The following is a 24,395-nucleotide window of genomic DNA, read 5'->3' as shown; positions in this document are numbered from 1 at the left end:
AGGTGAACTGTTGAAGGAATCTGTCTTTTAGGAAAATTTGCTGTGAAAAAATTCCAAAGATCCCGTGCTCAGAATTCATTCCATAAACATTTCCCCAAACTGGAATCTAGAGAGGTCAGACTGTTCTGTGCGATAAGTATCACTAAGAATGTTTTAAAGGCTGATGCTTGATATTCTCTTGAGCTTTAGCACTTAAATCCGCGTCAATTCCGAAGTTATGAAATGAACGACTATACCGTAGCCAAGAATGCTCGTAGGAAAACTGCTTTGGTGTAATTTTTTATTTTTTTATTTTCACAAAGGCAACAAAAAAAACATGACTGTGATTGGGAGACCAGCCTCTTACAAAGAGTTGTTGTGGGAAAAAGTGGTGGACAATTTTGAAGATAAGTTGTGGCAGGAAAAGTGAATGGGAAAATTGTGCATGACAAAATGAATGTCTGAAGCAAGCCAAGCATTATAGAGACTCTGCCTGTACTTGTACTTGTGCTAAAACAGCAAACATTTGTGTGGCCGCAGAGGCTGGTGTCCCAATCAAAGTCCTGTATTTTCCAATCTCATTTTTAACTTGTTGATTTCATGACGACACCACTACTGTCCTAACTTATTGGACCAATCCTTTGCCTCCATCTGCCTAAAACCAAACTATTTAAATTATTGACACAGATCACACATTTTTACAAAACAGGCTCATGTCACAGTGTAGGCTTTGCTATAGTTTACAGTGACAGTGAAATGCTGTTTTCTTTCAGAACGCCTTTTTATTAGTTACATGCCCATGTGTTTAAGTTGCAGTATGTAGAATAAATGTACATATTTCATAACAGACTTGTTAGGAATGAAATATAATATGCATGAGTATGTTTGATTAGTGTATAATCGCGTGAAAATGAAAGTTGTTGTTTCTTTTATTACCCTCGAATGAGCAGGTCTCCCTGTTGCAACGCCATGTGTCTACAGTAGCACTAGCACAGAATGGACAAACTTAATGGTCATAGGTGTTTATAGACGGTGTCCATGGGGAAATATTGTGGAATTAATTGAGGCAACGGTGGATGATGCCATCTTTAGTTACTAGCTTCTTGTCCTTGAAGGCCACTGTAGCTCATGTAATTATTCAATAGGGGAGGGGTTACCAAGGGAGAGTTGCAATCTGGAATCTCAACATAGATGCAACTAAATATTACACACTGCACCTTTAAGTCATTGTCTTTGCTGTCCTGTTTAACTTCACCAGCTAGAGAGTGGAACCATTCACAAGGTGAAATAAAACTGTGATATAGAAGAACATTCATGATTCCTAATCTTGCAGAAAACCTTCAAGGACATGCAGTAGACCCCACATGGTGTAATCATTTATACTAGAGGGAATAATAGACTTCCTCCAGAACAGTCTGGAAATGTCATTTGTCCTCACACTGAAAGCCTCATTTGACACTGTTAACGGAAGAAGAATTACATTTATTTGTTGCAAGGAATAATCCAACATTTGTGTATAGTGAGCTATTCTCCATTTACATTTTACATGACTGTAACAAGATCTGACCACAACTATAAACAGAGAGGCATAACGTAAGTAACCCAAGAAAGAAACATCATCATTTCTATATTGCCTTGGTGGTGTCAATCTAATGTGTATACCTTGTACACACCATTTTCATACTGCTCTAAAGAAGAAAACTTCTAAAAATCTGAGCTTAATGCTAGCATTATTTTTCTTACACAGAAAGAAGTAGGGTTAGGGTAACCCTAAATTTAGATGTTTGTCAAGTAATGTTCATCATGTATACCATCCAAGTTCGAACCATGTCGAAAGTGCTCATAGCTTATAGTTTCAAATAGTCAAACTCAAAGGCTGGCTGTCACAGAGAGGGTAGGGATGCCAGGCTATGGTTAATCCTTTACTGTAAAAACGGAGACAACCGTCCACACTGTTAGACAGTCTCCCATGGAAAACATTCATGAAAAAGACAGAACAAGAGAGAAGTTTAAACTCTGCCGGCTTTCTCACGACCTTGGTCCTGGCCACTTATGTATGAAGCCGGCGTGAATGTCAGATTGACGCTTTCGGAGACAATTTTCGGACACGGCCTTGCCAATTCTAAAAGGTGTGTATGGGTGTGTGTGTGTGTGTGTGTGTGTGTGTGTGTGTGCCTTTCATTTCATTACCTATACCATCTCTTAATGTTGCATAAATGACCATTATAATGTTCTTTGTTTAAATTACTTTAGGAATAGGACTTCTGGATATAGTTCTAGATTCACTAAGAATGACATCTCTGAATATCTTGCTAAGTGTGGGTGTTTAAAGAAAGCACAACAAATCAAGGCCAAAGGGGAACAAAGGCGACTGTTGTAGGACTGCAGGAGAAAATATTTGGGCTGGAAAAGCTTCAGCAAAGTCTAAATGAAACACCTCATAAGTGTATAAGTGAATAAGTGTAAGGTACTCCAGGACCTTGACCTCGATTCATCCATTTGAAACTTCAAGCCTTTGGTTTTAGTGTCTCCAAAAATAAAGTATTGAAATATATTTTGGATTAGTGTAGAAAACACTGACAAGACCCTCCATGAAGAAAACCCTGACTTTTCTAGCTGTTGTACAATATGAATTGTCATTAACGAATGACTAATGACACTTTTTCCTACCTCCAATGAAAAACAGCACGATTGCACTGTTCTCCCCAAAATGTTGACATCAACCTTTGACTTGAAATCTGCATTGCATCACTCGACATACAGCATGTATTCTTATTATGCAAAGTGAGTACTTTTTAATGTTTTTCCTGCTGGAAACAGGAAAGTCAGCTGTGAGGAACCTAAATGTTTTGCATCGTCCAGAACGGACTGTGAGTATTTGTAGATTTCACCATGTTCAGATTTTGCTATTTCTGTTGGCTCTGTGACTGCCCCCGCCCATCTTTGCAGGGTTTGAGACCGTTTGAGACACACAGAAGGCAAAACAGTAACTGAATAATACAAATTACAGCTAGGTTCATGCCAGACAGTCGGACAGCAGTGTTTTAAACAATCTGCACTATGTGTGGGAGCATTTCTTCAGAGGAAAGTAGCTGACCTTGTCTCCATCTCTCACCGCGTGTTTGTATCTTCGGTCCTCGGCTGAATATTCTCATGCAAACATTCCACTGTTTTGTTTTTTGGCCTGTAGTTTCTGAGGCGCCCAGACAGATAGTGTGTGGCTTTCCTCTCATAATAGCCAGCATCTCCTTAAAATGTCTATCAGGAATGCACAAACACATGACCCAGTGGTCACCTTTTCCACAAAGAATGCATTTACATGATGTCACATTGTTTGATTGAAGCTAGCACAATGCAATCGTGAAAATGACTCTCACACTGGCCCTGAACATCTTTGGTGTAATAAATAAAAATCCACTTTTCAAATATTAGAGAGCACAATTACCGGCTAACCAAATTCATGTCATCTTCAAAGCTACACAAATGGTCATAAATGCTCAATCTCTCCGACATGCATGTGCTCAGCGGAATGTTTTTGGCAAAATGCGCAATGAGAGGAAACGTTGAACAGTTGCGGTGAAGGAGTTTTGAGTCTCGAAGCCAAGAAGGAATACTTGTGTGCACATGCAACAAGACAATTTGCTGCTTTTTCTTCCACACTATACTTCAAATTTCAAGAAAAGATAGAGATATTAATGTTTCAAATGCAAAGAGCCCCTCCGGGTGTTTCAAAGATCATCAGGTATGCAGCCTGAGGGTTTGTTCTGGTTCTGGTCAGTGGAAAGGGTGTAGAAGGAGCCTCAAACCAATAAACCCCAGACTTAGTATTGGAAGAGCCAGTGGGCTGGAGAGGCCAAATGGCACCATTTGTAACAGCAATTGATGAGGAAAATGGGGGCAACAGGGTCTCCTTTCAGAGCCGGAGGGAAAACACACATGTCGGCCAAGTGCTTGATTGTTGCACTTAGAGTCTAAATGGGCACCAGGGAGAGGAAGACAATCAGACATAAATTACTGTCTCTTCAGTCCAAGACCAGCACACACTGAAACATGCCCATTCAGAATGCGCTAATAGGATATATGAAGCCAATATAATAGAAACCATATCTAATTTGGCGTTGACTCCCCAGTATGCCGTGTGTATTATATCTGAATACCTTCTGTAAGGGTTTGAAATCAACATAGGTCTGGTCAGAACAGAATGTATTTTAACTGTAATATGATTTTAGACAAATATAAGCAAAATTAATTTGGAAATAGTTTCCTGTTATAGGTGTAATTTCGGGGATATGAAGAGGATATGTCCTCCCCAATATTTAGAAGAGGTCAATTTGTCCCCCTCAAAAAACATTAAAGATAACCCTTCCCCAAAAAGAGGTCAAATTAACAGTTCAGGGGGTTGAAACATTTATATATCCTTGTTACCAACTATATATTTCTATTTCAACTAACAATTTCAGACAATTTCAGAAGTGTGCCATCCCATCCTAACCTCGTCGACAAGGTTTCTTGATTCCTAAAACATATATAAAATGTTCAGAAAATGTGTGATAGCCTATATTTTGAATGTGCAGAAAGATTTGAACAATACAGGAGGATACATATTTATCAGAATGCCAGGGTGCCTTACTGCATTATAGGCCTTCTCAAGGAGCAGCTGAATTTTCTATCACAGGGTAGCTTACTTGAAGGTTGTCTCTTTTCCTTTACAGAAATAAAGACATTTCCAGCATAAATTAATGTAGAAAATTCACAAATTGTTACATAGAATGTCACAATAAGGCAGGAAATTAAGTGTTTTAAGCACATAATTTTTTTTGTCCCCCCCCCCCCCCCCCCAAAGTTCAAATGAAACCTAAGCCCATTCTCTTAGTTATGTTATTAAAACGGCCATTTTCAGTGATGGTGCGTCAGTCTACTTAGCTCCTGACTAAAATATGTCAACTATTGGTTGGATTGCCTTGAAATGTACACATTCATGGCCCCCAGAGGAGGAATCTTAATGACTTTGACATTCCTGTAGTGCCACTATGTAATTATTCTTTATGTTTCTTCTTCCTTTGACAGCAAAATGAGGGAAGGGAGACATGGGGGAACAACATGCAGCAAAGTTTGGCTTTTGAGTTAAATTATTTGACTGCTTGACAGATGGTCCTAAAGTTTTGCACAGACATTCATGTTGCACAGATAGACTCACAAGCTCAAAGCAGTGCTGTAGAAGTGCAGCCTCACAGAGCAGCTTGCACAGCTGTGGACTGTCAAGTCAATCTGAAGATCAGAGAAGTCATTTTATTTCCAAACAACAACCCTTGAGTCCTCTGGAAACCTGGTCTAAAATAGTATTACGAATATCATATCAAAGTTGGGTGTCTGAGTAAACTTGAAAATAAATGCTCATAAATAATATAAAACCTAGTTTTAGAAAAGCTTTTTTTACTGTCTAGACCGTTTGACAGGACTGTGTGGGCGTGGCCATATGAAACATCTTCAGGGCAAGAGTCCTTGTTTCGTAAAATGTTAGGGCAGAGAACTGCCGTGATTGGTTCGAAATACTTATTATGTAATAAGAAGCAGAGCATAGCCCGCCTCATCTAAACTGAATTTCTGCAAATTTGGATTTATAAATCCAGCTCTTTTCAGATGTTAACTATCATGCACTAACTCCCCAAATGACCTAGTGAGAAGGATGTTGTGGATTTGGGTCTTAATTCCCAATGCACATTTTTGATATTTTGTCAGTTTAAGGTGTAGTCACTTTGCACAGGGTCTTCAAAAGACAACTCTTGGTTCACAGATGTATCACAACTGTTCTTCCTCCTCTCTTCAAAAAAAGAAAAACATCCAATGTATGTGTCAGTGGCCACCTCCGCTCCCTCCCCAGCAGCCAGTTAGAGATGTTGCTTTCACCCCGTTTCCAAACCACAACCTTTTCCTAAGTATGTGTCCAGCTGGGGCTGCCAGGTCCATGCACAAATCAGACACAACATGAATAGCCACCTGTCCCTAGTACGCAGTGGGAAGGCCCCAATCAGAGCTACATCATGCCTCCTTGTGGTTTTCCAAGTGTCAATCAATAAGAAGGGAAAGAGAATCAACATGTTTTTTACTTTACGCAGCTGCAAAACCCCTCAGGCCTAACACCAGAGTCCTCGGGCAACATCTGGATCCTCCATGAGGGTGAAGATGACTTTTCCATACTGTTCCTATGAGGTTCCACAACATCTAGGTATTTGGATCCAAAACACAAGCGAAATGCAGAACAAATACTTTGTGATTTAACCGCGTCTCATCTTTTTGTTTCAACTCTAAATTACAGACCTATCTCCTTTGCACCGAGCCGACTTATCCAGCAAAGTGAAATAGAAAACCCCCTCCTAATAGCAGACTGATTAACTGCAGATCCACCATGAACTGGATCCCTCTGGATAACCGATAGCCCATGCCTCAGAGGTTATTTTGAGCGCAGGCTTTCCAATTAAAACAGCAGAATAAATAAATGTATGAATTTAGGCTATGTAACTGAATCTGTTCGCATTGATCCAGGCTCCAGAAAACAAGACACTCAACAAATGTCTCCATACCACTACCACCACCACAAGTAAACTCCAGCCATGACCTTGTGAAATGTGCAAAAAGTGCACTTAAAGCTTTGGTGACGTTTAGAAGGTGACACAGCAGCTGTCTGCCGCCTGTAGATCAGAGCAGGTTTGGTGACCCCCGAAAACATTTCTTTAATAAAGACAAAAAGACCTATGACTAATAGTTCATAAGAAGTGTGTAGGTGACTATATACTATAAGGTGCGTATCAACACGAAAGTGTTCTTCTTCCTGGCTCAAATGTCATTGTAAACTGAGAGAAGCGACAGACGAGACATGAATTTGACTCAGGGGGCGCACAGCAGCAGAGACGCCCACCCACACAAACACACAAACACACGCGCGCGCGGGCTGAAAGCATGCAGACGCGCTATAAAGCCTTGGGTATTCGTCTGACTGTCAGTGAGGATCCCGTACAACCTGCGAACCACCATGAAACAGCCAGACGCATTCGGCCATGTAAAGGACACCGGTGCCGAGTTAACCAAAAGGGAACAGGATTTCTGATCAGAACAAAAATACATACTTTCATCAGTGGACTTTGCCGACATTGTTTTATAGTTTCTGGAGGATATCTTTTTGACAAGGAAAACTAATTTCAGACGTTCAGGCGGGACTGAGAAGGATATCTTTACTATGTAGAGGTGAGCCGTTTATTTGAATTCGAAACATAAATAAATGTTTTAAGTAGGCTATAGTTTTCACCTAAGGCAGCAAAAGCCTAAGTGATTAAGAATGGATGGTTAGGTTGCAATCTTTGTTATATCTTATCATGATTTGATAAATATATTGTTTTATAACTGTGAGCAATATTTTCCTGTTCTACTTTCTTCACAAACCAATGATTGACAATTGATTGAGACCATTGACAACCTGATCAGTAAGAATCAGAATCAGAACCAGAAATGCTTTATTCATCCCCGGAGGGAAATTCGTCTCGTGACAGTTGCTCCAATTAAGAGAGAAACAAGTTTATAAAAAAGATGTGCTTTATACGTTTTTAAACCAACAATAACAATATAAGAATAAGAAGTAAATAAGTAAGAACCTTATTCTGAAATATGTACACAATGTAAGTACTGGAAATAACTTGAGTATATGTGTTGTATACAAATATGGACATCAGAAAGGTGCTGGAAATAACTAGAGCACATGAGAAATATTATGTCAGAAAGTGTTATGTATAAATATAGAATAATATCAATAATATTAAAAACAGCACTGTCATAATAATGAGTGATGTGTAAAGTTCAGTTATTGCACTGAAGACATTATACAGGCACAACATAATATCTATATATTTAATATATCATATAATATATATTTATTTTTTATCTACACAGAAAATCTGATTTAGGGTGTTATAGTTGATGTATCACATGTTGGACTCTGTGATGACCAGATGTGAAACTTCCAGTCAATATTCTCTAACCCTAATATAAACATAACCCAATATTTGTATTTATTTAAACAGAAAACATTATTATAGCTCAAAGAATGCCTGTAATCCTTCAAAGAATAAACAGGTACAGTCGTTTCTACTATTATTATTTTTTAATTCAATTGTTTGCCTTCATCACAGCAGTAAACACTTTAAACTCTGTTTAAGGTCCACAACATTTCCCCTTTGGATTTAATGGTTTAATATCTAATTGCATTTCTCTCAACCTCTCGAATTTCCTTCTTCTCCTTTAACCAAGCATCCTGGAAAAGTTATGTCCCTTGGAATGGACGGAGGATCTGAACTGGTTTTACTATAGATGTCGTGTAGGTTAAAAATCTGGTAACTGTGGCCATAGATAGCATAGGATTCATATCACATTAAACCATTCAGTGACCCCTTGTGCCCTGTAACGTCTGCATATGTTACTGTAGGTTGCTTTACTAATTTATTTAGGTTGTCCTTTCATTTCCATCTATTTGCAACTTTTACATTTTATAAAAGATTATTCTTCCCCAGGAATAATCACTTCAACAGTATTTTACTCGTGTTGTTTCACAGCTAATTTTCTCAAACTTGATCTTCTTTCTCTTGCAGCCTCTTCTAACGATGGACCTCACGATCTTCAGGCTACAGCGATGTTAGCTTTGAGCCACTACAACTCCTCAGCCTCCCCGCTCCTGCCTCAGTTCTCCAATGACAGCACAGGGAAGGTGGAGACCATCAGGGTGGCTGTGGAGGGGCTGTCACAGCAGTGGGGGAACCACACCTCAGTCCATCCCACCACCACTGGCGTCATAGTCGTGGTGCTGTCCATGACGCTGGGCATCATCTCGAACATTGTGGCCCTCTTTATCCTGGCAAACGCATACTCTCTCCAGCGCAGACGCACCAAAGCCACCTTCCTTCTGTTTGCCACTTCGCTGGTGGTCACGGATTTTGTGGGTCACGTGATTCCTGGAGCCCTTGTTCTCAGACTCTACCTCTCTGGAGGTGTGCACCCAGAGGACTTCGATGCCTCTGATAGGATGTGTCAGTTCCTGGGTGGCAGCATGGTGTTCTTCGGCCTGTGCCCTCTCTTCATGGGCAGTGCCATGGCTGCTGAGCGTTGCCTGGGCGTCACCAAGCCTCTGCTGCACTCGTCTCTTGTCACCAAAACCCGAACCAAGGTCTGCCTGTCCTTCATCTGGCTGGCAGCTCTGTGCGTGGCAATGCTGCCCTGCTTTCAGCTGGGCTCTTACACCTATCAGGACCCGGGGACGTGGTGTTTTATCAATGTGCTCAGTGACACTGAGGAGGTGGATGTGGCCTTTGTGGTGTTGTTCTCTGGACTGGGTCTGACCTCGCTGGCTGTGGCTCTGGTGTGCAACACCATCAGCGGGCTGACACTGGTGCTGGCTCGCCTCAGGAGGAAGCCCGGCTCCCATCACTCAGCAAAGTCACACGACATAGAGATGATGGTGCAGCTCGTAGGCATCATGGTCACTTCATGCATCTGTTGGAGCCCTCTGCTGGTGAGTGTTAGGAAGTGCAATGAGAGGGAGCACACAGGCAGGTCAAAATGGGAAGGCAAACATCTTTCTTTTATGTACACAAAGGCACTCTGAGGGCACTCATGCACTTTGCATAGGTAGAACATGTTAGTAGAGCCCAGTCATAGGTATAGGGACAGCCTTAGAAAGCCACATCAGCTAAATATAAGTATTACCAAGAGTTCACTCACACAGGGTATTTTTTTATACTCATGTTGGTTGATTAGATCTGTCCTCAGGACTGTATGTATGCAGACTGTGTTCATTTGACAGCTCCCTCACTGTGTGGCCAGTTGTGTTGCACCTGTAGGTGCGGGAATGTTTTCACCTCTCTCTCATCAGTTTCACACACAGTCGATCCTTCTCACATTAACATCTCACTCTTTGCCTATGCAGCATTGTTTATTTGTGTGTCTGAGTGCTTTGATAATTAAAAATTAGTTGTTTTAATATTGGTGATTTTGATTTTTTTTTACTTAGAAATAGAAATGAGGTAATAGCTGGTATTTTGGCCGAGCCACTGTCGACTAAAACAATGTGTTATCGCAGAGAGCCTGAACTTAGCCAGGGATTTTATCTGGTTAGACTATGACTGTTAACTATGAGTGTGCAACATGTTACACCCCTCTTACTAAAATCAATATCTGTCCTTTGATATTAAAAATATAAATGTATCCATGTCACAAAGAAAAGTACTGATCCAGAACATTAATTTGTTGAGTTTTTACAAAATATCATTTTTAGAAGTATAGCTTGTTTTTGTTATAACTGCAAAGCTGTTATCTTGTTTTTTGGCTACACTATCAATGCAGTGCTTTGTCCTCGTGTAGTAAGTAAAAGCTCATGTTACATGCCTGCAGATCTTTGGCCTGATGTCTGTGATCCGCTCCTACACCGGATCCATTGGGGAGGACCTGTCCAACTATAAAACCCTGATGGTGATGGGCGTGAGGCTGGCCACATGGAACCAGATCCTGGACCCGTGGGTCTACATCCTGCTGCGCCGCACAGTCCTCCGCAAGATCTACCTCATCGCAAAGTGCCAAGTAGGCCTAAGGGGGAACATTTTAGGCCGCTGGGAGCCCACCTCTTTCCCCAGCTCAGAGAAGAAGGACGTCAGCCAATTTTAAGCTGAGGGAATGGTCGGCAGTACTTTGAGGATGTACATAATCACCAGTTCATTGAAGATACCAAGAACTCCTATGGATGCATGTGGAAGGAACTATCTGTTTTTTCCCTGTGACGGTGGAGCCGATCATATAAGACATGCAGTGACATTTCTCGGCTGGTCCACGTTGGAAATGTTTTAATGGAGTTTACCAGAGAGTTCATTGTCTGACCATACAAATGGAAGCTAGCTAATGCTATTATTTTGCACAAAATATCACAACATTTCTACTGTTTACTTACAATAAGTAAACATTATGTATTATTATTATTATTATTATTATGTATTATTATTATTATTATTATTATTATTATTATTATTATTATTATTATTATTATTATTATTATTATTAATTATAAAACTCACAGCCACAGTGTATGAGCGCAGTACTAACCTCATTTGCAGGAATGAGATTTACAGAGGGACTGAGGATTATTTGGTTTTATTTCTCAACCTAATTTTTACCGGCTTTGAAAGTAAAAACCAAATTTTAAATTTTAACTTTAAAGAAATGTTGCTGTATTGGTACAACCATCAGAGGGAGCTCCAGAGTTACACCTAGACAATTTAGACTGTACTTGTAATGTTAATTCTTCTGCAGAATGTATTTCACAAAGAAATGTTAATGGTCAAAAACTGTGGAGTCTATGTGCGTTTCAGCTTGAATATGCTTTTCATGTGTTCATACTGTGCTTCATGTGAAACGATAATGTAAGATTTGACAAGTTAATACTTGAATTGTACCCTCAATTGACTGAGGCTGAGGATATGTAAATAACATTAAACTGAATGTAAATAAAACAATGCAATGTGACCCTACTATGAACTTTTGCATTCATTATTGATCTGTCTTTTTAGTGAGTTCCCCAATAAACAGACCTGTGTTGGGAAGGAGGATAGTTGTGTGGTTAACAAAAACCCTAAACTGTGTGCAATTGGCGTTGGCAAACTACTTTATATATTAGGCCTACATATCAGTATATTAAATTATTCTTGTAAGTAAACTGTGCTTTAAGTACAGATTGAACCCCTGTAAACACTGACCATATTAATGGGATTAGTTTCAAAGTCAGATTCCAGTCAGTGTTTTGTGATGCTGTTCTCTCAAAGCAGTCGGCTTGTCTTATAGTGTAAATTATAAAAGTCTGCACTTTTCTGCATCCTTACAATGGCAAGTGTCTAGGCAGGTAGTGTGGCATTGATGGGCTTGAGACAATGAAATATTTTTATTACCAGGTTCCAGATATATGTTTCCGACCATGCATGATCTCTTTCAAACCACATCCAGCTGCAACTTTTTTCCTTTTTATTCCAGAGGCTTGCCAGGAAATCCTGTCTGCCAAATGCAGCTAACGACATTGGATAGAAACAGCCAGTGATGTCTAGATGGACAAGTTTGATGTGTTTTCACCACTCTTATTTACTTGACCCAATACAGTGTACTGATAGTCAATCAAATTAACAAATACTTATACTATAGCCTCACTTTACAGTCATAACACAATCCCTCCTCTTGGAAATTTTCTTTTTTTAAATCAGTTTTTCACAGACTGTAGGTTTGTTTTTTTCCTCATTTTAAAGGTCGTCTGATGACGTCATCTCCAGGCGACCCTCCGCAGGTTGACACCTGACACACACAACAGCGTAACGCTAGCAACGTTAGTGCTAAATAGTCTCCACGCGCACCTTCGCACGTTGACAAAGGTAAGCCCTGACTGCAACAGCCAAACTCCAAAGTTGTGTTTTGTTGCGGAAACTCAACGTTTCTTATGGTAAAGTGACGGAAATGGCGCTGAAACGCTGTTCAACGTTGGCTAGCCTAGCTCCCTTACATTCGCTGCTATCAAAAAAATAGCTTCAGCTAGCTATCACAGTTTACCCGAGTAGTGAGTACCCCAGTTCATCATGTGTTAGATAATTTATATGTTAAGTTTATTCCTAGATAAACTATTAAAGCACACATTGCCTATTTTGGTGCAGAGGAGCCGCGTCGTCCTTCTGGGCAAGTTTCCTGCGTATAGTTAGCAGTTAACAGATGCTAGCAGAGGGTTGATAGGGATAAATTGTTGTCATTAAGTGCGTTTGATATGAGCGGGCTTAGACTTCCGTTTATACGCTGACTTACAGAGGTTTTTACTTGTGAAACAGGTGGTAGCTTCTCTGTGAAAGTCGTGACATCATGGCGTCCGCCGCAGCAGGAATGTGGGACGAGCACCAGGCCTACGAGGAGCTGCTGTACTGGGACAGCCTCATCCAGGAGGGCCACCGCCTCCTCCCGCAGGACTTCGACAGGTGCATCCACACAGCATGCAGTGTGTGCTTCTCCACACAGTCCTATATGATATCAATAATAACACACAGCATGTGTTTACTGAGATACAAGCAACGCAATATTTCATTTAATTCAGATAATGAATTAAAGTCATGTGACTAACATTACAATGCATACAAAATCACCTTGTACAACTTACAGTACATTATAACTGATATACTATGTTTTATTCCCTTATTACAAATAATTAAATGAAGGAAAATAAAACTCAAATGACACCATAGGCACAGAAATTAATTGATTTATTAATTCCAACTTTGCGACGGATAATGGTGCATGCATGTTCCTTTTTGTGCTGAATCACTATTATTTCCTTAGCCAGTTAAATAATTGTATAATGAAAAGCATTGATGGTCATGTAACTCTGCACTCCAGTTTACACTTTAAAGGTGCAGTGTGTAATATCTGAATGTTTAGTGGCTTCTAGTGGTGAAAGTTCTAAAATGCAATGCTCCCTGGGTAACTTGGGTAGCTTGTTACTAAAGATGGTATCATCCACCACTGCCTCAAGTTTTTCCACAATTTCAAGTGAAGATGTATTTAGTTATATTTTCTATAGTACTTCTTCTTCATCTTCCAACAGGTGCATTTCCCCAGGACACCCACTTTAAAAATGCATATGGCCATTAAGTGTTCTGTGCTACAAATGGCGGCCTCTATGGTGGCAAGCCCGGCTCTTATGTAGATATAGGCTCATTCTAAGGAAATAAAAGAAAAAACTACTTTTATTTTTAAGCGATTACACATTATTTAAGACACACTCATGAATATTCTATCCCATTTCTACCAAATCTGTTCTACAGATTCTACACACTGCACCTTTAAAGCCTTGTGGCGGCACCTGCTTTTGACTGGAAACCGGGAGCTTGTCCTCATTGTGTCCTTTCGTCCCTCCAGATACGAGGATCTGCGTTACTGGTATGACTGCTTGTGCTACGAGGAGGAGCTGCGACAATACCATGACTACGTGGCTGCCATCGATGAGATTGAGATTGAGACCGATAAACGACATCATGAGGTTTCAGGTTTCACATGCTACGTCTTTCAGCCAAACACTGGATGGTTTATCCAGGCAGTTTGAATTTGAATCATTTAACCTGCTCCTTCAAGTCTCCACATTGAGACCTGCCATCTAATTTTTTCCAACACCATGTTGTTTCTTTTGTGCTTTAAAAAGATTGTTCTTCCGCTTGCACAAAGGCTGCGTCTGGTACATGTGGAAGTTTCTTTTTCCAAGTGTTTTTATTTTTTTTTCGAATCATGCACTTCCTAACCATTCCTGCTAAGAGTATACTTTCTAATGCTATACTTTACAATGGAGTATACATAGCAATCTCTTACAATATGCAGAAGATGCTACATAATAGAACATAAAAAGCGTACTCTATTATATGATAACAGTTATACTAAACTACACCATGTTGTCTTTCAGCCAACATAAACCTTTAGTTTTATTCTGATGTCCTGATTTCCCAATGAAGGATGTTGCAGCCCCCAAGATGTACACTGGACCATACGATCGTTATGTGATGTCCAAACACTCTGAAGTGTATCCCTCGCCAGAGGAGCTTGAGGCAGTGCAGACAATCGTCTCCCATGTTGAGTGTGCCCTTAAGACTGTGTCCGACCAGATGGATACTCCCAACGACAACAATACCAATACAGAGGCGGGGAGGTAAGCAATGTGTCCAAGTGATTTAAGTTTATTATAGCAATGTTATATGAATATGAACATTATTCTTTTTTCCTTTTCACAATGCAAGTGGGGGTTCAGCAGAGCGTGTACTCCGTGGGGTCATGAGGGTTGGTCTGGTGGCCAAGGGACTCCTGCTGAAGGGAGACAAGGACCTGGAGCTGGTGCTGCTTTGCTCCAACAAGCCTACCATCAGCCTGCTTAAACAAGTGGCTGAAAAGTTAATTGCACAGTTAGAGGTAGATCTGCTGGTGTTTTACGCCATTCTCCATTGAACTATTTCACCAATTTAGAATTAAGTTGTTTCCTATTTGCAATTCCCAGCATCATGTTCCTCTTTTTAACAGGAGAGTTCAGCGGGGACATACGCAGTAAGCCAGTGTCCGGGAGACGCAGCCATTGTTGTGACAAGCATCAAAGAGTCGGTCCGGTCTCTCACCATCCACCTGACATCCCCTCTCGTCAGGGCGGAGAAGGAGAGCCCACTCGCAGAAGAAGAAGGTACGTATTTCAGACTAGAAATCAGCAACCACAGGCCTGATCTGTGTGTTGTAAGTATGCACACACTGTACTGCTCCACTGACGATCGAAATGCCACAAACACACGCTGTCTATCTTAATCTCATTGAACCTCAGTGGAGCTTGTACAGTGTCTGTCCCAGACCGATGCCAGTGAACAACCAATCAGTGTTGGCTCTTCACTCGCTCAAGAGTCCTGTCGTCGTATTGTGACATTGGCGTTTGCCAGCTCTACTACATTTCCTCTGTAGTCGCTGATGCATTTTGCACATGTTGTTGATAACAATGTCAGTCATAAAACCAACTTTGTTCATTCTTGTTGAATTGTTTTCATGGTTTAAATAGAAGAACTTTTCAAGAAAAACAAGTGAAAGCGCGCATTGCATGTACTTTATGCTGAACATGTACATTGGGCACCGGCTGCAGCAAAACTGATCATGAATGAGGACATATCTGTGGCTTATCTTGGAAATGAAATTAGCAGTACCAACTAAATCCTAATATATATTGAATGTGTTGGCCAGTGGTTGTTTAGCTTTTGTGTTGATCAGTATGAGCTGAATTTACATGGGAGTCTCATTTTGTAGAAGCCCCCCATACAGAACCATACCGCTCTATGTGCAGTTTTAGTCCTTTTGCTACACTGCATACTACACAATTCACATTATGTCGTAATTGTGGTATTGATTTTAGCTTCCACAACCATTCAGATGTGATCAGGTATAGTACCGACACTGTGTTTTTGAAAGGCTTTTTGTGGTGTTGGAAAATTATCAACAGTCCCTATTCACATGTTGACTGTCTGACAGTCAGGGGTTTGTCATGAGTATGAGTAATGTTTCAGAAAAGACCAATGGTTTGGAGACGGAAATAGCACAGTAGTTTGTTTAGAATAAACAGTGTGAATAGCTTCATATTGCTTGCTCAGTTAACCCTTTTTTTAATGAATAAAATGATGTGCAATGGTAAACAAAATGCCACAGCGGAGAGAAAATAGAAAGAGGCTGCTGGAACTTGCCAGATAAAATTGAGTATCCCGCTTGTTTTCATCCAATCAGGAGACGGAGAGTTATAAAGAGGCGGGTCTCTTTGCCTGTGAACGATAATTCGCTGCTCTCCATCGCGGCACTATCTGAGGAAGACGGCTGTGCGTTTATGTGGTGGTGACGTAGGGACGAGGGAGAGGACTGCTAACTGCAGTCGCTTACTTCTCCTTTTAAGTATCGGGTGGGAATCACTATAGGATATACTGGTATGTTGAGCTTTAAGAAAAATAGAATTGTGTGTGAATATCTACTTTTAATGAAAGATATGAAAGTTGTTTCCTAAATAAGGATGCATATTACCAATTATTGTTATTTGTAAAATATTGTTTTGGTTGTAATTTTGCCTATTATCGTGCAGCCCTGTTGCAACTGGTATACGTTACATCTGGTCATCTGTTTTCAGTCTTTAGTCAGTCCTATCATGTAGCCATTCAGTATGGAAATCCAACTTGCAGAAGACTAAACCTTGCTGGAGACATTGAATTGTTGAATTGTAGTCTAGAAAAATGTGCTAACACTCGCACAAAGTTGGTATGGCCATTGTAGTTTACGATCTTTTATAAAGCCTGTGTAAGCCACTTTCGGACCAGGGACTCCATCAGTTTTGCTGCAGCGTGGGGCAGACGTGTAAATTCTCTAAATGCTTGTGATTTGCAACTGATTCCCTTTTTAGTTTGTGAAGTTTTTTAGGGACGCTGGACCTTTGACCAACTGGAAACCCTGTCTCAGGATGGGGGGAAAGCAGCAAACCCAAGCCGAAGAGCTGGGGGAAGGGGGTATTTATTGTAGTTTACCCAGTGCATACGTAAACAACGTGCTTTGCAGTGTAAATACTGCTGTGTCTTTATGACAGCTGTGGGAAAGTTATCTGGGATCTGTAAAGATATTATGTTTGTTGAGGCCGCTTATTTGGTACACATTAGGTACTTTGGGGACCCCCTTTCCCTGCTGCTGCTGGTTTGGGGAAAGCTGCTACTCCCTGAGCTGCCAGACAGAGCCGACCCCCTTGGTCAAACTGTACCTTTTCTTCTTACCCCACCTCGTCAGTAGAAACGCGAACAGTCAACGATCCGCCAGACGTTCTGGACAGGCAGAAATGCCTAACTGCCTTGGCGTCTCTCCGCCACGCCAAGTGGTTCCAGGTTTGCATTCTCGTCCTTATTTGTACATAAGGTTGAACTGTTTCTTTTAATGGTCTCTTTTTATTATCTCCTCTCCAATTTAGAGACAGTAACACTTTTTAACCTGTGCTCTCAGTTGCTTTAGATGTTGTCCATTGTCTTATGAAAGGCTGATCTGCTGGTCCATACCAATGGCCGTTGTGGATAGAACATTGGTATGGACACCAGCATATCATTTGATTTATCCAAATGTCCTCTGTCATGTGTTATAATATGTAGAAGTTGTAACGGTTGGGGATTTGGAGACATGCTCATTTCTGACCATTTGTCTGCTTGGTTTTTGGAGTGGTTTTGTGGAACCTCAGAGAGCACAGGGTGGAGGCAGCGTCAAAAGGCCGCAGCTCTTCTGACTGTGCTGGCTTGTGTTTGTGTCTCCAGGCCAAAGTCAACGACCTGAGCTCTGCCATCGTTGTGATCCGCATCATGAGAGACTTGTGTAACCGTGTTCCTACCTGGACGCCACTCTCAGGATGGGTGAGGAAATCAATTTCACACATTTTATAACGGTTGCTAAAATCTAGCTATGTATTGACTTTTTCAAAGCATCTTGATAAGAAGTTTATGCTCTCATCTCCACACTAGACTCTTGAGCTGCTGGTGGAGAAGGCTATAAGTACATCTGAGAGGCCAATGGGGGCAGGCGAGTCATTGCGCAGGGTTTTGGAGTGCGTTGCATCGGGAATCCTCTTAGAAGGTGAGCTTTGATTGAGTCTTCTAACCAGAATGGCTGTTTCTACACTGGAGTTAGCATCAATAAATCAATTAAACTGTATCTGTGCAAAGACGGCCCTGGAATGAAAGATCCATGTGAAAAGGAAATGGTCGACGCCACGGCAAATCTGACTGTGCAGCAACGTGAAGATATCACGCAGAGTGCTCAGGTAAGAGGAAGCTGGGAAACGCATGCAAGCATACTTATATTTTTGTAACCTGGAAATAGGTCCTAATGTTTCTGTCTTCCTTAGCTTGCCCTGAGGCTGTGCGCATTTGGACAGATGCACAAGGTGTTGGGAATGGACTTCAAACCGACAAAGCCGCGGAGATATTTGGGATCTGGCAGCAGAGGTGGCTCAGGTACGTAATGATGTGTGTCCTTTCCCATTTTCTGTGCAACTTACTGTTGACTTATCCGTACTCACATGGTCTTGCTCCTGTTATTCAATACAGCCCAGATACCGCCCGCTGGACGCTTCAGTCTGCCCGCTAAGAGACCGTACAGAGACGTGGAGAAGGGAGAGGATGAGCCCCAACTCAACAGCAAACAGAGAAAGTCTCTCAAGTTCCAGAAGCGCTTCCAGAGGAAATCATGTTAGTAATGAATAGCAGAGGCCTTATGCTGCGTCCACACCAAACGCGAAACCTCGCATTGCTCCGCACGAACCGCGTGATAATCACACCAAACGTGAGATCCACACCAAACGCATCATTCGCGCCGCACAAGAAGAATTTGCGTCTATTCGCGTCTGTACATTGACTTTGTATGCAAACTGACCGCCCCAAACGCGTTTGGTGTGGACGCAGCATTAGTGTAGACTGAGCCTTTTAATTTACTGTTACATTAACTACTTTAACTGTTGAGATGAGGCCTGGCAGACACTCTTGTTAAATGTCCCATGAATATCAATGTTATCGAAGTCTTTACCTCCAACTCTATGACAAAATACCTGTACCTGATTCATTTCCAACTAATTTGCTGCGAAAACTGACTACTGAGCTGCAGTATTTAATATTTTTGTATATTTTTCGAGTAGATACAGAAGTCTGCGTCTAATAATTATTCAAGGTGTCCTTGTTTTGGGGGATATTGTATTGAATTCCATTAATTCGATCTCTCATATTTATTTTTCTGCTTTTTTAGTCACAGATGATTTTAGCATGAATGCCGTGATGCGTCTGAACCAGTACAGACCTGGACTGGAGTACAAACTTACATCTCAGACTGGTCCGGTCCACGAGCCGGTTTTCACCATGGCTGTGGACCTTAGTGGAAAGACCTACGAGTCAACAGGGCCCTCCAAACGAGCTGCCAAGCTAAATGTAGCCACTAAGGAAAGACTCTTTCAATTGCTTTATTATACAACCTGAGAAACCTGCATGGGAGCTCACATATCAGTTAAAATGACAAAACACATTTAAGTCTTCTTTGTTGGTCGAAATTTATGTTCGACTTTACTGATTAGCTCCCAGTCACGTTGCATAAAATAAAAAGATTTAGACTAAGCAGCTAGTTATCATAGCCCACACTGGGCATGTGAGTTGTGAATTGAATTGTTGCCGTTTTCAAGTCCTGTGAGTAAATGTTTTAAATTTTGGTCTTCACTACGTCATTTGCAGGTCCTGCAAGATCTCGGACTTCCGACTGGCTCAGAAACTAAAACAGAATCCCTTTGTGACATTGAAGACCCCCAGGAACCTGTCAAAGATGCTTCCAAAGCCGTCACTACATCAGAAGACGTATGTACCTCAGCTCCTCACTCTGCATGGGGTGTATTTAGTAGCCTCTTTAGAGATGAAAATGTACAGTTAAGAAGTCTGAACATTTACTTCCCTCAGAGACAAAAAAGTGATTTGTGAGTTGTTCTCTAATAAAGGTTCTGTAGTCGTGTGTATAACCGCCATTGTTGTCCATTTGCTGTGAACAGAGTGGTCAGGGTCCCATCTTGACCAAACATGGCAAGAACCCTGTGATGGAGCTGAATGAGAAGCGCCGCAGCCTGAAGTACGAGCTGTCTGCAGAGACAGGGGGCTCACATGAAAAGTGCTTTGTGATGGAGGTGAGTCCGGAGTTTCACATACAGGAACAGGACTAAAACCATAATCAAATAACTTTCTGTTGAGTTGTTCTTCAGTCTTTGGTGTCCGGCTTGCAGTCCGGCTTGCAGTCCGTCTCGTCTTTCCAACTCGTCCCACAATGAAATTAGAATAAACACTGTGATAGATTGTAGTGCATGTCGGCTGTAAATGTTTTCAAACTTAAACTGTGGCGTCTTTGCCCTGTGTATCAGGTGGAGGTTGATGGGCAGAAGTTCAAAGGGAGAGGCTCTAACAAGAAGGAAGCCAAGGCCTACGCTGCCCTCGCTGCTCTGGAGAAGTTGTTCCCAGAATCCTGCGGAATGTCAAACATCAATAGAAATCCTCTAAAGAAGAAGGTCACCTACACAGACATGGTAATTTATACAGATCTATGATTTCTGTAGTTAATATCACTTACTTTTCAAGTCCCAAATGAGCGAGGGTACATTTCTATTAGAGAGTAGGGGAGAACGGGGTAAGTAGGCACACTTTTTACTCTAGTGAGAATTGCTCATCACCAAAACATCTGTCAATAGCCATTCCTACATTAAATTGAAGCTTAAGGTGTTGGCTAGAAATGTGTGTCTCTCTTTTTTTCCAACTTATTGTAATGAAGAAGTAATTTACCATCAAAGACACTCTGACACATTGTGACAACCAACCCCATCAAGGGGTCGGTTGTCACACACTATGGGGTTGTTTGTCACAATGTTATCTTAATGGGAAAAATCTTAAAAAGAAGGCAAGGAGGCAGAACCAAATTTGAATGTTTAATTGCATTGTCAAGTTGACAAATAGGCCTACATAACGTTCTGTAGCCTTGGCAGCTGGTCTAGTTTGGGATGCACTGGGTTGTTTTGATTTTGTTGCCCTTTTTTCTTTTGCTTGCTAGCTGCCTTTTCCTGCTCTATTCTTTCCTTCTCTGGGGTGTCAGTGAGGATACAGCTTGACAATTTCTTTCGTTATTGGGTTCCTTTTCTGGCTGCAGCCTTGAGATAACATGTGACAACCAACCCCCCAAAAAATTTGACGACCAACCCCAACTTGAATTTCTTGCTAGCATCAAGGCCAACAACCATCTGACAACTAATTAGCTTGCTAACCACAATCTAAACTATAGATTACCCTTCACACTTTCTGAGGGTAACAAGTGTTTTGTTATAAACCCATTGTGTAAAAGCCTAGAAGAAAAATACTGAGAAGCAAAATATTTGGAATTTGACATGAAAAACACAAAACATCCTCTCACCTGAAATGCAGCTGTCTTCCTCCAAGGAAGTCTATGTATGTGACCTCTGATCCCAATTCTGGACCTTTTTTATATCAACATTTCAGAGCTAGCGCGCTCTGGTGGCGAGATATAACGAATGTGACATCCAACCCATGTGACAAATTACCCCGTTCTCCCCTACATGCTCTGTATTTGAATGTGGGCCATTTTAGATGAATGGTTCTTTTATTTATTATTCTGGCTGGTAGCTATTTCACTTGCAGACCTATTTTTTTTCTTTTTATGTAAGCACCTCCTTCAAATCACTACATCATGTATTGAGCCTAAACACTGATTTGATATAGGAACTGGAATACGATTCAGAAATACTTGGGGAATTTAGATCACAATACTACTATGTGCATGTCGGTAAAGCTGTACTCATAGATTTGCTGTCAACATAAAAAGCCTCTGCCGTTTCTCAGCACATCCCAGGGTTCGGCACTATCCGTGGGATTCCTTCAGACACCAACTCTCGTGGCTGGGGCCCCAACAGAGGAAGAGGCAGGGGCCGAGGCAAATCGTTTGCTACAGGGACCAGCTATAACAGCAGTAAGGAATTTTACACTCATTGGCTGCTGTCTTACTCTTACAACGATGATATAGGCACCTTTCAAAAAAAAAAAAAAAAATACTACACACACCTGTGAGTAAATCACCTAAATATGAATTCCTTGTCTTTATTTTAAAAGCCAACTACAGTTATGAGGGCAACACTGGTACAGGCTACCGTAAGTATACTCTGTGTAGTCTGACTTTAGATTGCTTTGTTGTTCTGTTTTTGTTATGACACTGAATGACACAAAATAAGATTCATCATTCTACAAATACATTATTCCTCTTTTATTTTAAAGAAGTCAAAATAAAGTAATTTCCAATGGAATCTACCTTACTTTACATGAAGTCATGAAGCTTATTTGACTGGTGCTGAAATTCTTTATACAATGCAGATTAGCTTTGTCCGTCTGTAGTCACTCTAATATACTATAAGTATAAATAGAAGTAAACATGTGTATGCAGTGCATACTATCTTGCTTATCTCAAGTTATACTCCCCCCAGATTCCTCTTGATTAACGTTCTCATTTCAGTTAGTACCCAGCATGTTATTAGTTTGTTTTATATGTTTTTAGTTTGGTGTTCACCATTAAATAAAATGTTAGAAACAAATGCTTTTACATAGCAGTAACATTGCTAATACATAATATATAAGTTATATATATATATATATACATCTATTCTTTTAGATAAACTGTATGCTACTAATGAGACCAGCACCACAGCCAAAGGCACTGACTCCACTGAATCAGGCTATGGCACCTTTTACCCGGAGAGCAACACCTACTCCTCCCCACCCGTTGCTGCTGGTGACACCAGTGTAATAAAGGTTGAAAGCTACCAGTCAATGCCTCCTCCTGCCGACCAGGCCAGCCCTTACAGCTACGGCTATGGAGATGAGAAGAAGAAGATGCTGACCCAGAGTCAGAGTGTGGGCCAGACACAGGGCCAGGGAGGAGACTTCTCCATGTACAGCACAGCTTACCCCAGCTCGGTGACAGGGGGCCAAATGTATAATAGTTATGGTGAGTAAATCCACTCCTGAACTCAAAATTATCATCACTTCCTCCAATGCTTTTTTTGTTATCGTCATACAAATGAGAAGCATCAGATTGGGAAAGTAAGGCCTTCTGCTCTGCCCTTCCACAGGCTGGGGAAACCAGTCGTCCTGGGGGAGTCAGCAGGCACCCGGTGTCTACCAGGCCTCTGCAGCAGAACAGAACCAGGGCACTGGATACGGCAACGTGAATTATTAATACGTCAAGTCGTGTACGGTTGTTCCTTACCATGCCATCTTTTGACTTTGACTCTGTTCATCAATGACGATCCTGGGATACCATTTTTGGACAGAAAGAAAAAGTGCTTGTGTTGTCTCTGGACTTTTGCATATTTTTTGTTTTCACCTTATTTCATGGTTCTTAGACATGTGGTAAAACAAATGTAGGTGACAGACACAAGCTTATCCTTTGAATAAATGTATCCCTGTTTTCCTTAAGTGCAACATCTGTGAACGTGTCTTTGTTGACATGAGTGTAAAAACAACATACCTGTTTTGTCATCATGTCATGATTTTAGGGTTGCTGTTTTTTAAACTAGTGTACTGGTTCAAGATCAGTATGTTTTAGTTTTTTAAAACTGCTTGTAGTTTTGAGCTGAACATTTGTTCATTTCTGTCACGTAAAAAGCTCTAACCTTTCTTGTAAAAAATAAATAAATTACTTTTTTTGGAGCAAAGTTTCAGAACATCAGTTTACTCATTCACTACACTATTGTAGAACTTACCTTTTCAGATAATGAGAGAGATTGAAGCCGGGATGTTGAATGAGCCAATTCAGGTTGAATGAGCTAATTCAGGTCAGAGTTATGAATTTTGGCTTCAAAGCTATAAGTCCATTAAGCAATTGGGCTTCTTGAAATAAAGAAGAATCATCACATACTTGTTACTGGGAGGAATGCTTTGCAACACTCACTGGGGGTGCAAGTGGCTTCTGCAGATGAGTATCAGCCAGTCCTGCACACACAGCTTTGTTGCTAGCAGAAGATAAGATAACCCATTTGAGGAAATTAGGTCACTAGTTGCGAAGACATTTGCTTTCCTGAAAGAGAAATAAGGGAATAAAAATATGTGCATAGTCAAAATTGAAGCAACAGGTTAAAATGTTTTTGTGGTTAAAAAACACGGGATCCTACATTTACCGTGAAACCATGCACTGAGATCCTCAGGGGTACATTTCGGGCTTGAAGGATTCCTTCACAGACACCGGACATTATACCTCTGTATTTATAG

The 24,395-nt window shown here is 41.0% G+C and overlaps 2 protein-coding genes across 2 annotated transcripts; both read left to right on the top strand.

Annotated features, from left to right (window-relative positions):
- Positions 1-6,969: 6,969 nt before the first annotated feature.
- On the top strand, positions 6,970-10,680 carry ptger1a (prostaglandin E receptor 1a (subtype EP1); the record flags this gene model as incomplete). Its single annotated transcript, XM_080028857.1, has 3 exons — positions 6,970-7,221; positions 8,616-9,532; positions 10,411-10,680. Exons 2-3 carry the CDS (start codon positions 8,657-8,659, stop codon positions 10,678-10,680), a joined length of 1,146 nt encoding a protein of 381 aa, XP_079884983.1. The 5' UTR covers positions 6,970-7,221; positions 8,616-8,656.
- A 1,649-nt stretch (positions 10,681-12,329) lies between these two features.
- Positions 12,330-23,792, top strand: LOC307252052 (interleukin enhancer-binding factor 3-like). Its single transcript, XM_080029601.1, has 20 exons — positions 12,330-12,422; positions 12,867-13,010; positions 13,948-14,068; positions 14,532-14,725; positions 14,808-14,982; positions 15,091-15,244; positions 17,356-17,450; positions 17,868-17,963; positions 18,072-18,183; positions 18,273-18,370; positions 18,455-18,563; positions 18,657-18,797; positions 19,348-19,539; positions 19,825-19,943; positions 20,132-20,263; positions 20,495-20,656; positions 21,978-22,104; positions 22,245-22,283; positions 22,798-23,133; positions 23,258-23,792. Exons 2-20 carry the CDS (start codon positions 12,898-12,900, stop codon positions 23,362-23,364), a joined length of 2,622 nt encoding a protein of 873 aa, XP_079885727.1. The 5' UTR covers positions 12,330-12,422; positions 12,867-12,897; the 3' UTR covers positions 23,365-23,792.
- Positions 23,793-24,395: the final 603 nt, after the last annotated feature.

The sequence above is a fragment of the Ammodytes marinus genome, assembly GCF_949987685.1.
Source record: "Ammodytes marinus genome assembly, chromosome: 6".
Lineage (NCBI taxonomy): Eukaryota > Metazoa > Chordata > Actinopteri > Uranoscopiformes > Ammodytidae > Ammodytes > Ammodytes marinus.
Note: the sequence above shows the minus strand (reverse complement) of the source record. Positions and strands in the feature narration are given on the sequence as shown.

Bases quoted from the DNA above. Each gene is read 5' to 3' on its own strand.
- LOC307252052 (XM_080029601.1), top strand. From the start codon at position 12,898: ATGGCGTCCGCCGCAGCAGGAATGTGGGACGAGCACCAGGCCTACGAG. The intron at 18,184-18,272 runs GTGAGCTTTGAT...ATCTGTGCAAAG, and splicing joins ATCGGGAATCCTCTTAGAAG to ACGGCCCTGGAATGAAAGAT. The intron at 18,564-18,656 runs GTACGTAATGAT...TATTCAATACAG, and splicing joins TGGCAGCAGAGGTGGCTCAG to CCCAGATACCGCCCGCTGGA.